This window comes from Ascidia mentula, chromosome 5, assembly GCF_947561715.1.
Source record: "Ascidia mentula chromosome 5, kaAscMent1.1, whole genome shotgun sequence".
Lineage (NCBI taxonomy): Eukaryota > Metazoa > Chordata > Ascidiacea > Phlebobranchia > Ascidiidae > Ascidia > Ascidia mentula.
The window spans coordinates 5,908,333-5,920,308 of NC_138570.1; the positions used below are offsets into that span (position 1 = coordinate 5,908,333).

Here is an 11,976-nt window from a genome sequence, read left to right on the forward strand (position 1 = left end):
TTTACGTGGTCTCGGATTAAGCAGAAGCGCAGCGGTAGCTTCCTTTTACAGTCAAGTTTACTGTTAAAAAAGTACATCACTATGTAATGGACGTATGCATTGCCATAGTACGTTCAAGAATGTGGACTAAATATGTGTAGAGGTTTAAAGCTACCTGACCTCCAAATAATAGGTGACTCATTGAAAATACTTGACTCCTTCTGCGTGGAGTTTAGTCGTTCGTACAGGTGGTCTATGACTAATAGGTGCGAGGTGTACGGTATATTTTAACTTTCACAATATGTAGGACGTCACAAAGTGATAATAGGTTATGCTTGAATCTTTACGCATCCACAGAGTGTGTTAGTCGGGACAGGTTAAGTAACAAAGAGCAAATGTCTATTTCATTCCAGGTGTTTTGAATTGTGCAACTGTTGTTGAACTTTTACATCGGAACCTAGGTTTAGTAACTTAAAAACTAGTGGTAATCAAACATAGTAGGTCTACAGCTTGCGATGGCGACCCGGGGTGAAAGAGAAAGGCAGCAAAAGCAAAATGAAAGGTACAAGAATATTCTAGCTAAACTCCTATCAAAAGAAGAGAACAAGTTTTGTGCTGATTGTTTATCCAAAGGTTCGTTATCTCCTATTTTTTTTTTGTGTGTATATAACTTTCATTTACTTGATTAATGAAACAATTTACTTGAGTAAAACAAAAGTATCCGGCAATTACATCAAAGGGTATACACAAGACTACAAACATTCCAACATGTTTTCAATTGCAAATGTATGAAATCCTTAAATGTTATATTGTAGGTCCGCGGTGGGTATCATGGAATCTTGGAGTACTTCTTTGCATTAGATGTTCTGGCATTCATCGAAGTTTGGGGGTGCACATTTCCAAAGTGAAGTCTGTTAACCTTGACACATGGACAACTGACCAGATTGTGGTAAGAAAATGTATCATGTATAATATATACTTGCAATATTCAGATATATATTTATACGTCGTAAATATATTTATGGTGTGTAGACACTTTGCCATAGGGGAAATGGATGGGCAAAAGACAACTATGAAGCTAATTTACCAAAAGACTTCAAAAGACCCACAGCAGATTCGTATGTGTTTAAATTATATTGCTTATGTGTTTGTTGTTGAAAGCAAATGTGCATTTGAGAGCAATAATATTATTGTACTTTATCACTAGGAGCCTAGAATATTTTATTCGTGACAAGTATGAAAAAAGGAAGTACTGCCCTGGAAAAGACATAACACTACGTTCAATTCAAGTAAGTCTGAATGTATTCAAGCACAGTTTATTTCCATTTTGGATGCAGCTGTTGCAGCGTCAGGTGGCAATACTTTTTTGTCAGTTTGGTCTATTTTTTGTTCTTTTAGGAGTTTAACATCCATGATACTGAAACAAAGTGTCCCAGTCCACAAACACGCACCAAAAGAAGAGATCTTACAAATGGAACCAATCCCAACCTAATTACCAAAAGGTCTGTTATCATGAAGTGATAGTCTTGTCTAGCACTTGTACCTTGTACGGGCATTATTGGCTTCATATCCTGTAGTGAATAATTGGTGCCTCTGTTGGCTTTGCACACAACACAAAATTACATCCCTTGCATTGTTGGTGGGCCAACCCACTCAGGAAATCAATATTGGCCTATTGGCAAAGGTGACTCTGGTTTAATCTCATGTTGTGTGATTTTTACCCACCTAGTCCAGACCCTTCTCTAATATGTTAATGCTCTGAAACAGCTGTGCCAGTATTGGAATTTAATGCACACAGTATTTTTTAAGTGCTAACTACTGTATTAACTTTTTAATAGACTGGACACTCCACCTTCAGTGCCAAGGCCTGGCAAAACCAACATAATTCCTTCATTCCCCAGTAACAATTCTCAACAGCCAAGTGCTAATGGTGTGCAGGCAGCACCAAAGTCAAGTGTAAACGATCTACTTGGACTAAGTAAGTATCACATTTCAAATCATAATCAAATGTACGATTTTTATTGTTTGGGTTTATAAATGTTCCATCAATTTAAAGCTTAAAAAGATTAATATTACTTTTTTGTGTGTCGAACATCCTGTGGGTAATGTTAGCATATTTTTTTTGCAGGCACTCCTGTACAACCATCAGTACCAGCCCAGAGTGCTGCTCCTCAAAGCAAACCCCCACCTAGTGCTGATCTCACCTTTGATCTATTTGCCTCAGTTCAAGCAAACAATGATGAAAACTTTCCTAACAACCAAGTACGTAAACATTTGATGGAAATTGGTTTCAGAAATTTTGTGATGAGTATTGAATGAAACAGGAGGTCAGATAAAAATGCAATTGTGATGATAACAGTTTCATGAAAATTCTTTATGTGAGTTCATTAATACACAGATGACCATATTTAATTTTAAGTTTTAAAAAGTAAACTGAAACAACCTAAGATCATTCATGCAAATTGACACATTTTTCGTTCAGCACAGTAATATTTCCAGGCAAATGTCAAAACTGGGTAATGTTCTAGTTGTCCAATGACTGGGTCAGGTCACAAACCCCAAACAAAGAGCAATATTCTGCAAAAAATCAATGCTAAGATGGATTTAACCTAAAAGATAAAATTAAATTTCCGTTTGTATCCAATACCCATAAAGTGGTTAAATGTGTAAGCATGAAACAAGATATATAAACTGCATAAAAAAGCTGCAAAAGCTACCAAATTTTATTATAAACAGTTGCAACAAGCAAACTTGTTATTGTAACTTATTGACTGTGTTGCTGAATTTCAATTTGTCCAGCAGGCACCCCCTTCTGAAACCAAGCAAACTGAGTCTCCAAACACAACAGAGAGTAAATTGATGAGCAAAGACTCCATTCTTTCCTTGTACGCACAGAATCCTTCAACCATAAATCAGTTCGCTCAACAAAATTCGTACAATGCAGCCCCACAAGGTTAGACTGGGTTTTTAGTTTACGTTTGAAAATAGTTTGTAGTTTTTGTGATGGAATATTTTGTTTGGATTTATTTGGCATTAACGTGTAGTTTTGATGGATAGCTTTTGATTGACAAAATTTTCCTCTTCAATGTTTTTTACTTTACTCGTTGACGTAAAACAACTGGTAACAAAAGATTTAAATAAAAAAAAGTATTTGTCATAGTTTCCTATGGATTGCCCACCCAGACTCAAATGTCGTATGGTCAGCAAGTGGGAATGAGCCAGCAACTAAATTACCAAGCTGCAATGGCCAATGCTTACAACATGCAACAAGTTCCACAAATGCAGGGAATGCAAATGGGAGGTAAGTTGTTACACATATGTTTATCCCTGGGTTTGCTCATGTACTCAATTGCAAACAGTTTCTGTTTAGCTTCCTGTTATAGTTCTAAGCACAACTGGTTGTATGGCATATTTATAATGCAAACAAAGTTTTGTGTTTTTACATGTTTGAAAATACTTATATTAATTGGATACAGAGATCTATTGTAGGCATTCTAAAACATACCTCTAAAGATGGGTCATCACCTAAATGATGTATAGGTCCTCTATATTTTTTTACCAACTCTTTAGTATATCATGTTTGCGGTTGACAGTTTTACAACTGCAAGTAGCCTAGATTATTCTTCTTACCCACACCTTCATTAGCAACCGTTTGCATGACATGAACATGTAAACCTTCAACAACAGATCTCTGCAGCTCTCATTGATTATTATTTTGCGCATTAGATAAGATCCCCTTATTACCTCTACCTCACATAATGTAACTTTAATTATTTGTTGTAGGTATGGTGGGTGGGTTCACTCAACAAATGCCTGCAATGCAACAGCAGCAACAGCAGCAGCAGCAGCAACAACAGTTTCAGTGGCAACAGCAACAACAACAACAACAACAGGTCTAATAAAAACTTAGTCAACTTCTGTGTTTGGCATTAAATCAAACTGTATAAATAATTTTTGACCATACCTCATACCTCACTGTGACCTAATGAATTTTGATATGAAGTTAAGTAAGGACCATTTTTGTTCAGATTTGCTCAAATGCTAGTGTTTGATAAAAGAAGCATAGTAGACCACCATTGCCTGTCTTGATTTTATCATACAACACACTTTGTGTCGACAGATGCAGCAGCAGATGCAAAGTCTGCAGCTAGGTGGTGCTAATACGCAGCCTAACCCTTCGGCTGGCATAAGGTCGTATGGCTCCATGCCACAGATGTCCGGACAGAACTCGTACGGAAACCAATTGATTCCCGGCCCTGCACTGGGCCATAATGGCATGGCGACGAGTCAACCATCCTTGGTTGGTCTTGAGCAGAGTATGGGAGGTTGGGCTGCCGCCGGCGGTGGTTATAACACAGGACACACCCTCAGCACCCAGCTGTGGAAGTAGATATACGGCGGGTTTTTAGCGCTTCGTTTTTAAGTCTTTCAAGTTTTAGACCCGTTTTGTTCATTTAAATAGCCGTTAAATCAGTGTCTCCAACGTCTAGACACAATAACCAAGTCACAAGGACGTTTGGCAGGAAATTCATACCAAAGGGTAGTATCGACAATAGCAGTCGTGACACGATTCTACGCTTGTGGTAACGGTATGTAACTGAAATTGAAATCCGCAACAACAACATGCATTGAAATCCTCAATACCGTACTACGCACAACACGCCAACGCATATGACACTACGTAATTGCACAGCCGCCGAACATGGTTAGTACTTTGTTTTGAAGTTGTCTGTGCTTGGCCGGGCGACTCGTGAATTGCATCATTATGACCGGGTCGCCAGGAAGCGAAGCCAGGAAAGGTGGCATTACAGCACCGTGTTTTTTTACCTCACGCTTGTTTATAAAAACAAACACTCCTAAACTTTCAAATCAAGTCGGATTTTTAATGTGAAGTTGGTTTGTAGCGCTTTAAATTGAGTGTCTCTCTTTTGCTCTAGGCTTGGGCTGAAAGCCATAAGAACATCATAAAACAGGTTAGGTTCTTTCGATAAACATAGGCGCCTTATGTAAGAAAGAATCTCCCCCGTCGCCAGACTGCTTTATTCATGTCACAGTCGTCCATGTTTGTGTAGGAAATAAATCCTTTCCCCATTACTCCGTATGCGCTTTTTCTTGCTCCGTCAAAAATCTCCATTTTTTCAAGTGCTTGGTGCACTCCTGCTTTTTAAATTAGGCTTCATCGCGGGTGAACTCAACCATTGTAATAGTGAACGCCGCGGTTTGTTGTGTTAGACGTCTGTCTGTTAATCGTGCCAAACCATACAGAAAAATTATTTGATGGTAATTTGCGTCACCAAGTTAATCCCAATTCTCAAGCCAAAACAAATAATTTACTGGTACAAATTGAACTATGTTGAGTCTTCGTTCGCGGCCCATCAATGCGTTTCTATGGGTGATTTAGATCTGATATGCTACATGGTGTCGGTATAGTTAAGTAGTGTAAATCTTGTCGTCAAGATTCCCTTCACTTCCACACTATATCATTTACCGCGGTTAACCGGAGCGTTTGCAATGAAACGCCACAAACAAGCGTGGAATTTCCCCTGAGGTCGCAAATTTGTTTTTTCATGCTATACCTTCACAGACACGCTTCCTGTTATTGCTTTGCTGTGTAGCGGTGTGTTTAGGGAAACTTATAGCAGATTTAAGTTCGTTTGTTTTATTTGTTTTCTGTCGCATCATTTCTCTGCGTACCCCCTTAAATATAGATCTTTTCCACATTCCTCCTCTATATGAATATATTTCGTACCAGCGTGTTTTCAAATGCTTTGAACAGGTCACCCTATATATTTAATATATACACGTGTATAGGTAAGTCCGTTTAAATACTGAATCGTCTTGTATTGTACATCACGCACCGCATCTCGGCGCGTTGCCAAATAAATGAAACAAACTCTTGATGGCTTGTACTTCAGCTCTGTTCTAAACACTGGTGTTTGTTGAAACTTTTACGTCAAGTTTCTTTGTTAGATTGGCGAAGTGACTGAATTTCAAGTTGCATTATCGATGTGGTCGATAAGCAAACGTAAGCTTTGGTTGAGCTTTTACTTACTGAGGAAAAGAAACAAGATTTTTGTATAGTTATGCGCGGCGGAAGCTTGAAAGTTATATTTACCGTTATTCATGTTTGCGAGGCGTTGTTAAAATTGATCCGAAAGTGGGCGTAATGTCTTTCGTAACTCGCACGACATTGCAGTCCCGAAGGTTTACAAGACTCTCGGAGGCATCAAAGCGAATCCTCTTGAAGCACAGAGCCACAAACGCCGCAAAAGGGTTGTCATCTCCCCCACACAGTGTCTTATGAAAGCGACGAAATGGAGTCGAAAAGTTTTCCCTCTGAAATCTGACCTCATAATATCCGCTTTCGGTTTTTAAAACTTGGTAGACCACGAAAGACGAAGACAGAGAAGTTTGCGAACACATTTAGGAGCAATTTCATTTAACTTTTGGGAAATTGGTGGTGCGTCGAAGCTGTAAGTTCATAAAAGCACAAAAATTAATTAAAAGTGGTAAAGATGCTACAGTAAAAAGGACGGGAGTGGGTCTTGTCACAAACTGCTTTATTAACTTTTGGGTTAATAACTTGAAAAGTATCATATGATATGTATGTAATGATTAAAACCTGCTACTATAATATTATTGTATAGTGTTGATTCCAGATGTTTGCAAAATTTTCGCTTGTTAGAATATTACCCGGGGGAGACGATAAGTTTATTGCTTTGCGTTATGGCATCCGACCGCCGTGTTAATTTAAAAAAGTCAAATTGAAAAAGATATAGCTGAACTCGCTTAATAGCTGAGTTTGTCAATTTTGCAAAATACGACTTTAGGTGCGGCATGTTCACGAAAATATCACCAAGGCCTACTGTTTTCTCCAGGGCTCGAACATTTGTTAGTATCCAAATCCACCGAAACGACGGAATAGTAAAACAGGAATGTCATTTGAACAGTATCTTCCACCAGATGGTGCTTGAGAGCTTCACATGTTCAAGTGCGAAGTTGGGGAAACACCAACTCTCTATTCTGTCGAAACAGCGGTTTTATTTCTCTAAATCACTTGTCTTTGCGGGTCTCTTGATGCTGTTCATCATAAGGCTCTGCGCCACTAATTCCCATAGCGGTGTACTTTGAAGTGGTCAGTTTGGGGATTCGAGACAAAATAGTGGTAACGACTTGGCTTGCTCGCCGTATTATATGCAGGTAGATTGAAAGAGTTTGTATGTTTCAGTTTTTGATGAATTAATCTAAAAACAATTAGGCCATAACCTCCGTTAGAAAAAATATTTTAACGTTGGTAAATTGAGACATTTTAAAAAATGACTTTTGACACGCAGTGTAGCTAGCATTTTTATTTTGAAACGCCGCGTATCGACACAACGGGAAGTGAACGTCAGCAACGTTTCCTCTCTACTGTTTTCCCTCAACGCGAGCACCAGAGGCAGTTGGTGTAGATTCGAGATGTGTTCAGCACCACATGAGCAGATGGCCTGAAACCAGCGCTGTGATTTCTTGCTACAGGCACGCTTTCGTACCTTTAGAAGCGAAAGGTCGATGGAATTGTGTTCGTTTCAGAAAGACAAACTTGTATGATTTTGACGTATTTAAGGGTAACAGAACATTCTGTGTCAGCGTTTCTGTATACCAGTCAGTCAGAGGGTCAGCTTTGTTTTTCACGAGTGTGTTTGCGTGATGATGAAAAATACGCCCACTACCTAATTGAGCTTCGTAATTGGCCTGCCGGGGTCGTGTCATCAGTTGTTTGTGGCTTGCGCCAATTCTGGCAACTTCCGTCCTCGAACAAGTTTTGTCTGTTTGCAACAAATGCAATTTCGCGTTTTTTTTTTGCTCTCGGACAGTTCGTTGACCTCGCGTACCGGCGAAGTTTATCAAGCGCTTATCGTCTGTCGACATGGTTGCGGACTTAACTGCATATAAGTCATTTTTTTTTCTCAGCTCATTGCCAGTATAAGAATCAGGAAGTTTTGTTAAAATTTTGTTGTTAGTTTTATTTTAAAATGTAAAAATGAAAAAATCGCAAACTTATATTTGTGTTATTGTTAGTTTTAATTTAAACTGAAAGTTGTAGTTGAAGTCTTTACCTGGCCGTTTGATCGGCAAAGTCGTCTAAGGCAGTGGTTCTCAACCTTTTAAGTTTGCGGACTGTTAAACTTTCAAAACAAATTTTGCGGACCGGAGGACTTTCAAAATTAACCCAAAGCGTAGTTACGACAAAAATATGCAATTCAAAAGAAGTATGAAAAATTTAATTTAATAAGAAGTTTGCTGCTGTCTGTTTGATATCATACGTGTTAAACGCGGTTCTAATGAAGTTTCTGCAAGGCGAAGTAGAGCATTGACTTCTACACGATTTCTTGACTTCCACACAAAAATTGTGATATATTTGGCGGACCAGCAGGAAAGTTGACGCTGACCGGCACCGGTCCGCGGACCGGCGGTTGAGAACCACAGGTCTAAAGAGTCACACCAAGCTGCACTGATGAGATCTTATATGTCGAAACAATGGCCATGAGTATTGAGCTCTCAGAAAAATCCTGTTTTTGGCTCCACTTGCTTATGAAAGTTGTAGTGTTGTTTGTTTCGTAAGTTTTTCATGAAGTTGGTTGGAAAAACTTTTGCGGCATTGTTTTATCCCATGTTGCCTTTTATGCGAACTCCCAGGATCGATCAATTGTAACTACCAACGTTTTACCGTTTGTTTTGAGTCTTTTGAACGTTTTTCGCAACTACATGCACGCTGTCACGCCAAAATAATATCCTGTTCTAATTTCGATGCGCGGGTGGTGGGAAACCGGCGAGTTTTACGTTGCACCTTGCGCTACGACTGGAAGGCGGCCAAGCGCGCCGGGAAGGCGATGCGCAAAACGTCCATCGTCTTCGGGGACTCTATATTTCGGATGCGGCTTGGAAACGTAGTGAGCAACCTTGTCCAAGATAAAAGCGGCCGTGGCGTTGACGAGGCCATTGATGTGATGATTCGTCTAGACTGGCCGGCTGCGAAGCGCCGTATACCGTAGCGCAAAATGGATGAACATCTAAATCAAATCCACTGTATTACAAAAGCGGGAGGGTCTTTGCCGCCACCGCGGGAATGTTGAGCAGCGTCTGTTACTGTTTAGCGGTAACTTGATACTTACCAGGCCACCGGCCAATGTCGAATTGTGCAAAACAAAACAGTTTTTCCAGCTGTCGGGCGGGGACTGCGCATTGCTTAAAGGGGCTCATTTTTGCGATAAGGCCATGAATAATGTAACTGCAGACGAAAAAGATTTCTTTGATGTGTTGAACCAGATGTTGCGTGTATGATCTTTTTAGTATCGACCCAGTTTATCCATCGCCTGTCGCAGTACTTAGCAGGGTTAAAAATGACGCCCCTAAGGACCGGTTGTTTATTTTCGGCGGCATTTTCTGGACCTGTTACTTCTGACCACAACTCCAGCGGGAAACGGAAAAGTCTAGGTGTCCCATAGGGCCGCGAAAAGCATGACAGAGTCCATTTTTTTTAAAACCCTTTGTAGGTTAATCGCTTATTTCATCACAAACAGTGGATTTTGTAATGGATTGTTGCTCCATGCCTCACGAAGTTTTGGTCATTTCCTGTCAGTAAAATAAATTAGAATTAGGATGCACAGATGTGTAAATCAACCAGTGATCCTTTACGCGAAAGCTCGTGACAACTATGTCAGTTTTCAGAAAAATTGCTGAGACTTGAACAGGTGACAGTTGTGGATGTTATGGGAAAAACTTGCGCAATCTGTGTTAGATCTGATACATACTTTTAATGTCTGATTAGTCGTGTGTGCATTTCCGTTTATTCGGCACAGCACAAGGAAACCTGTCACGCTTCATTGATCACTTGACGTAGTGTTGCGCGTGTTTCTTGTTTATGGTGCGGATATTTTGTTTGTGCTATTGGTTGACATGTTAACGCTTTTTGATGGTTGGCGACATGTGTACAGAAGGTAAATGCTTCGATGATTGAACTTTAAATGTTGAACGTTCTTGCAGAAAATCAGAAATAAAAAACAGAACTATTTTGACCCTGGTTGCAGACTACAATGAAAACTTATCCTCGTAACAGCAAAACAAACTTGATTTCTTCAAATTGTTGTGGATTTGCCGCGATTTTCTGTAACGCTTGGTTATCAAAACCTTGTGCAACTGACAAAGGTTCCAACACAAAGTAATCAGGTCGTTTGATCAGAGGAAGTATTCAATTGAACGAAAAATGCTTGTAAGTAACAATCAGGATTTATTCCATCAAGTAATAAAGTCACGACTTGAAACCAAACCACCGTTGTCGAACGTTTGCGCTTCGGCTGTAACTCAGCATTTTTACAAGCCCAACATCCTCTTCTGTAAGTTGCCCCGAATACACGAGCGGGCGCCTAATCACGACAACAGCGTGACACGAAGTGGTCATCTGAAAGTTGTCTGTTTCTGTTTGCTGATATAGGTAACGGCGTTACGAAGAGGATGTTTTCAATTTCATCCGTCAACACTGCGCGGTTTCCTGTCTGTTTGAATGAGCATCAGTTTGTCCCAAATCGCGGATGCTACCCTTTCATCCAAGGAGCGCGTGCGGACGCTCGATCTCAAAGCACTAATTCCTTGCCATTAACATACAGTGGAGGCCAAAGTACAGACGCGCGCAAGCCTGCAATCGTGTAGGCAAAATTTCCCGAAACTGCGGGCCGCTGATTAACAGAAGCGGATAGTTTTAATTGGCGCGGAACCGGTCGGTATTTCGGCCGCAGTAAACAGTACCTCGGCTTCAGTTGATTACGGGTTGATGCGTTTGTTATGGAAGATAAGATTATTGTTTGCGTCTTAACGCACCTTTTAAACGTAGGATAGGACCGTCGAACGCGAGGGGAAATTCCTAGCGGGATTATTGTGTTGAGTTCAGCGGCAGTCGAATTTGTTGTTTTGGGGCATTGTTGCTTGTGGCGTTCTGAGACGTTTTGATCTGGTCCGAATATTGCATCAGGCAGCTGTAAGACGCTTTGAGCCATCAGCCATTAGAATATCACAATTCCAGTATGCGTGGGGATTGCATACAAGTGAATGAATAAAAGCGTTGTTGCAACAACGAACCGTTGAACTGTTGTTGCAACACATAGCAACTTATTGCTGTATTGCTAAATTTCATTCAAATTTATAAAGAACTTATGTTGGGCAGAATTCTATCTAAGAAAAGAATGAAATTGTTTTGCTTGTGCAAGCTCAAGACTAGAACTTGCATGTGTAAGAAGAAGCACAGCCGAAGAAGCAAAAAGGGAAGCACAGCCGAAGAAGCAAAAAGGGAAGTACAGTCGAAGATGCAAAACAGACAGCACAGCGGCTGTACGTTTTCAGATGTTCTTACTACATTGGACTTATGCTTGGTCAGACCATTGCGGGAGTATTGTGGCCAATCGGGCCAAGTTCCAAATACCGCTCATGTAATCGTTTCATATGTCAGCCTTCTCTTACCCGTGCAGTTGCGTCAGGCCTCAGAACCGGAAGCGAACGAATCACGCTCTCGCATATTCTTCTCTGAGCTGCCACCACGCTCGCCCCCACGAGCGGTTGGCCTGTTTCTTTTCTTTCTCTGCTCGTTTAAAGAGATGCCTTTTTCTCTTTTGTTATCCTGCAGGAAGTGGTGTTGCCTGGCTGTGTGAGTGAGAAAGATGCAGGCAAGTTAGTGTGGTGGCAGTCAGTAACTACTTCGCCGTGCGTTTTGGAAACGAGCGGATCCCAACTGAGGTACAAGATTCGCTTTCTGTCGTCTGCAAAACGTCTACGCGGATTGTGTCGCTAGCTCGCATGGAGAATTAAAGAGAATAAGTTCTTGCTGCTTATGAGTATAGGCGATTGAGGCGTTCAGCAACCGGAAGATTCCATAATTTGTGTTCAACATTGTTGTTGCACCCTGTAGCTAGCCAATTTCTGATCTTTAATCTTGTCATGTTCATGTTTCCGATGTAGAGGAACAGA

At 40.5% G+C, this 11,976-nt stretch overlaps 1 protein-coding gene across 3 annotated transcripts; it reads left to right on the forward strand.

The window, feature by feature from the left end:
- The first annotated feature begins 396 nt into the window (after positions 1-396).
- On the forward strand, positions 397-5,879 carry LOC145902241 (stromal membrane-associated protein 2-like). Of its 3 annotated transcripts, none has more exons than XM_082990127.1 (11): positions 397-612; positions 795-928; positions 1,012-1,097; positions 1,187-1,268; positions 1,378-1,481; positions 1,818-1,957; positions 2,108-2,241; positions 2,779-2,932; positions 3,140-3,280; positions 3,763-3,872; positions 4,100-5,879. In XM_082990127.1, the coding sequence occupies exons 1-11, from the start codon at positions 495-497 to the stop codon at positions 4,367-4,369; spliced, it is 1,473 nt and encodes a 490-aa protein (XP_082846253.1). In that variant the 5' UTR covers positions 397-494; the 3' UTR covers positions 4,370-5,879. The 3 variants fall into 3 exon arrangements, with proteins under 3 accessions (XP_082846253.1, XP_082846254.1, XP_082846255.1); XM_082990128.1 differs by having other exon boundaries at positions 3,763-3,865; positions 4,096-5,879; XM_082990129.1 differs by having other exon boundaries at positions 2,782-2,932.
- Positions 5,880-11,976: the final 6,097 nt, after the last annotated feature.

Coding starts and splice junctions, on each gene's coding strand:
- LOC145902241 (XM_082990127.1), top strand. CDS start 495: ATGGCGACCCGGGGTGAAAGAGAAAGGCAGCAAAAGCAAAATGAAAGG. Junction 1,098..1,186: donor AAAAGACCCACAGCAGATTC/GTATGTGTTTAA, acceptor CTTTATCACTAG/GAGCCTAGAATATTTTATTC. Junction 2,242..2,778: donor AAAACTTTCCTAACAACCAA/GTACGTAAACAT, acceptor CAATTTGTCCAG/CAGGCACCCCCTTCTGAAAC.